Below are 2,716 nucleotides of genomic sequence, written 5' to 3' on the forward strand. Positions count from 1 at the left end.
GGGTCTGGGGTAAAGGCTACCAAAGAATAAGCCTCTAACACATGAGTGGGGGAAAAGATGATTAAGAGACCCTGAATCCGAAGGATTCTCCGACCACTCCTTCCCAGTATCTTTTGTAGGTTCCCCCACCCTCTAACTGTGGGGGTGCCTCAAGACTGAGTTCTGGGTCCCCTTCTTTTTTCCATCTACAATAATTCCCTCCTACTGCTTTTCCCTCTCCACCACTGACCTATCTCCTTCTCTGCAGTCTCACAATTCCTCCTGACTTCAGGAAATCCCTACTTGGATATTCTGTGGACACTCAAATTTAGCGTGTCCAAAATAGGACTCCTCATCTTCCCACCTAAACCCTGTACTATCCCTGACCTTCCTATCACTGTAGACAACACCACTGTCCTTCCTGTCTCTCAAGTCCATAACCTTGGTATTATTCTCGACTCATCTCTCATTCAACCCACATTTCAATCTATCATGAAATCCTGTCATCTCTACCTTCACAAGATCTCTAGAATCAACTCATTCCTCTCCATCAAAACTGCTATCACGCTGATGTGAGCACTTATCATTTTCCCACCCTCCCAATCCCAATCCTAGCTCTGCATGAGCTTTGGTCCCATCCCTGATCTACCTCCATGGGTCAAAATGCTACATTCCCTGGCAATCCCTGAGAAACAAACACCTTGACACGCTCAGTTTCATCTAAACAGACAAGGTCTAGCCATTAGAAAGAAGTTCAAATGTTTATTGATTCATTAAAATAGAACATTCCATAAAATCTACGAATACATTTTTCCACACTTAACGAGGGACCCTATGTCCATTTTGGAATGGTAGATGCTGTGGGGCCTTGGATCCCTTGACCCACGCTATGACCCCCAACTGACATGGTAGAGTGCATTCCCAAGCATTTCTGTCCAGGGCAGAAGAAAGGTCTCAGTAAACAGATAGCTCCATCCCAGCATGCCAACACTCCCCTCCCACTGTGATCCCCACGCAGAACTGAATCTCCGAGTTTCCACCAACTCAAATGGGACGCCCCATGCACTGGAAAATGGAAAATGGCCTCGGGAAAACTGATCCTGAAGGAAAAAAAACGAGTTGGGGTTGCTGACAGTATTGTCCATTCCTACCCAGTTTTGTTCTGTATAGTTTCTACAAGATCTCTCACACTGGAATGGCATTATCTTCAATATCACTTGCTCCGTAATTACGAGTCCGAGGAAAACACATTTTTGAAAGCCAAATTCCAGAATTATTTTCTGAAGTTCTTCTGTTGTAGGACACTCAATTTCTTGAATTTCTTCCGATGGTTTCTGAACCAGCTTAGAATCTACAAAGGCAAACATAACATCACAGTTATATCAAATTGTTATGATGATTAAACTTCCTTCATATCTATGAAAATTAATGTTGAGTTCGATTCTGCTCTTTCTTTTTTGGGTGTCTCAAGGAATAGAAGATATCTCAAAGCGCTTAGTACAGTGCTCTGCACACAGTAAATGCTCAATAAATACGATTGATTGATTGATCTGAAAGAGAGGGTTTATCTGGGAGGGATACTGGGAGTGAGGGGTGTGGGAAAGGGAGAGAGGCAGAGATCGTCAGAATCAAAAATTCACCTAACGTATACCGATTCACAGAGGGAATTGGCAACAGAATGAGGTCACAGATTTAAGTTCATTGAGAAGAGATGAGTTTCTTACCTGTGCCCGTGTTAGCCCCAGCTCAGATGCCAGCTGCCTTGCTTCCTGGGGTGTCAAGAGAATATTTTCCTTGAATCTTGACCTGAGAGTTGAAAGTTGGAGGTCACTGAATCGGACCCATTTCCTCTTGTCATAGGATTTTGGCTCGGTTGGCTTCTTCGGAGTTTTTTCTTCCCATTGGTCCTCAACTTTGGGGAAACATGAGCTTCCTTCGGGGTTCCATCGAGGTGTCGCCGGTAGCAGAGGAGGTTGAATGGGTGGTGGAGCCATGGGCACTTCTGGGATTCCTGTAAAGTAAAATATGATCATCAGCGGGATGGAGGGGAGAGACCTGGCTCCTCTGCGGTTTTGTCTTTCGTTCCCCAAGTCCTTTATGAGATGAAGCTCAATAACGGAAAAAAAAATACCCACGCGATTCACTCACAAGGCAAATCAGAAAGTAAACAATTAAGGTGAGGAAGAATAACAAGAATTCAAGCAGAACTCTAGGAAATCTTACCTTGGGAGAAACTCCAGAAAGTCTCGGGTTCCTTCTCCGCTGCTGTCACCTGCATGTCCGGGTAATCCTCAATCATTTGAAGGTAGCCAAAGATGACTCGGAACATGTCACTGGCCCTGTCGGGAATCACCTCTAGCGGCTGGAGAAGGGAAATGGAGAAAGCGGTTAGTTAGCGGTTGCAATGGTAGAACGCTCATACACCACCCTGGACCACGACACGATATTCCTGATACCAATCAGAGCTCCTCCTCCTAGGTCCCGCGAGATCCGCGCTAAACTTACTTCGGGCAGAACTGCCACCATCGTTCTTCAGCTGGAGAGATTGGATGGCCTCAGCGGCCACAGGTTGAAGAGAGAAGGCTTTATGTGACTCTAAGGAGGTGAGTCTCCCACACCTTCTTACCTGTCAGTCTAGCTACAGATCCATACGGAAGGTGTGAACTCCCAATTTGAAGTTTTCCTTTTCCCTTTGTTTTCAGAATCGTTACTATCAGTATGACTAATCAAGGGTGTT

The 2,716-nt window shown here is 45.3% G+C and overlaps 1 protein-coding gene across 1 annotated transcript; it reads right to left on the reverse strand.

The window, feature by feature from the left end:
* Positions 1 to 799: 799 nt before the first annotated feature.
* On the reverse strand, positions 800 to 2,288 carry LOC119949694 (homeobox protein DLX-4-like). Its single transcript, XM_038771608.1, has 3 exons — positions 2,203 to 2,288; positions 1,704 to 1,990; positions 800 to 1,330 (listed from the first exon to the last, which is right to left on the reverse strand). The coding sequence occupies exons 1-3, from the start codon at positions 2,276 to 2,278 to the stop codon at positions 1,253 to 1,255; spliced, it is 441 nt and encodes a 146-aa protein (XP_038627536.1). The 5' UTR covers positions 2,279 to 2,288; the 3' UTR covers positions 800 to 1,252.
* Between the last annotated feature and the right edge of the window lie 428 nt (positions 2,289 to 2,716).

Source organism: Tachyglossus aculeatus, chromosome X2 (genome assembly GCF_015852505.1).
Source record: "Tachyglossus aculeatus isolate mTacAcu1 chromosome X2, mTacAcu1.pri, whole genome shotgun sequence".
Lineage (NCBI taxonomy): Eukaryota > Metazoa > Chordata > Mammalia > Monotremata > Tachyglossidae > Tachyglossus > Tachyglossus aculeatus.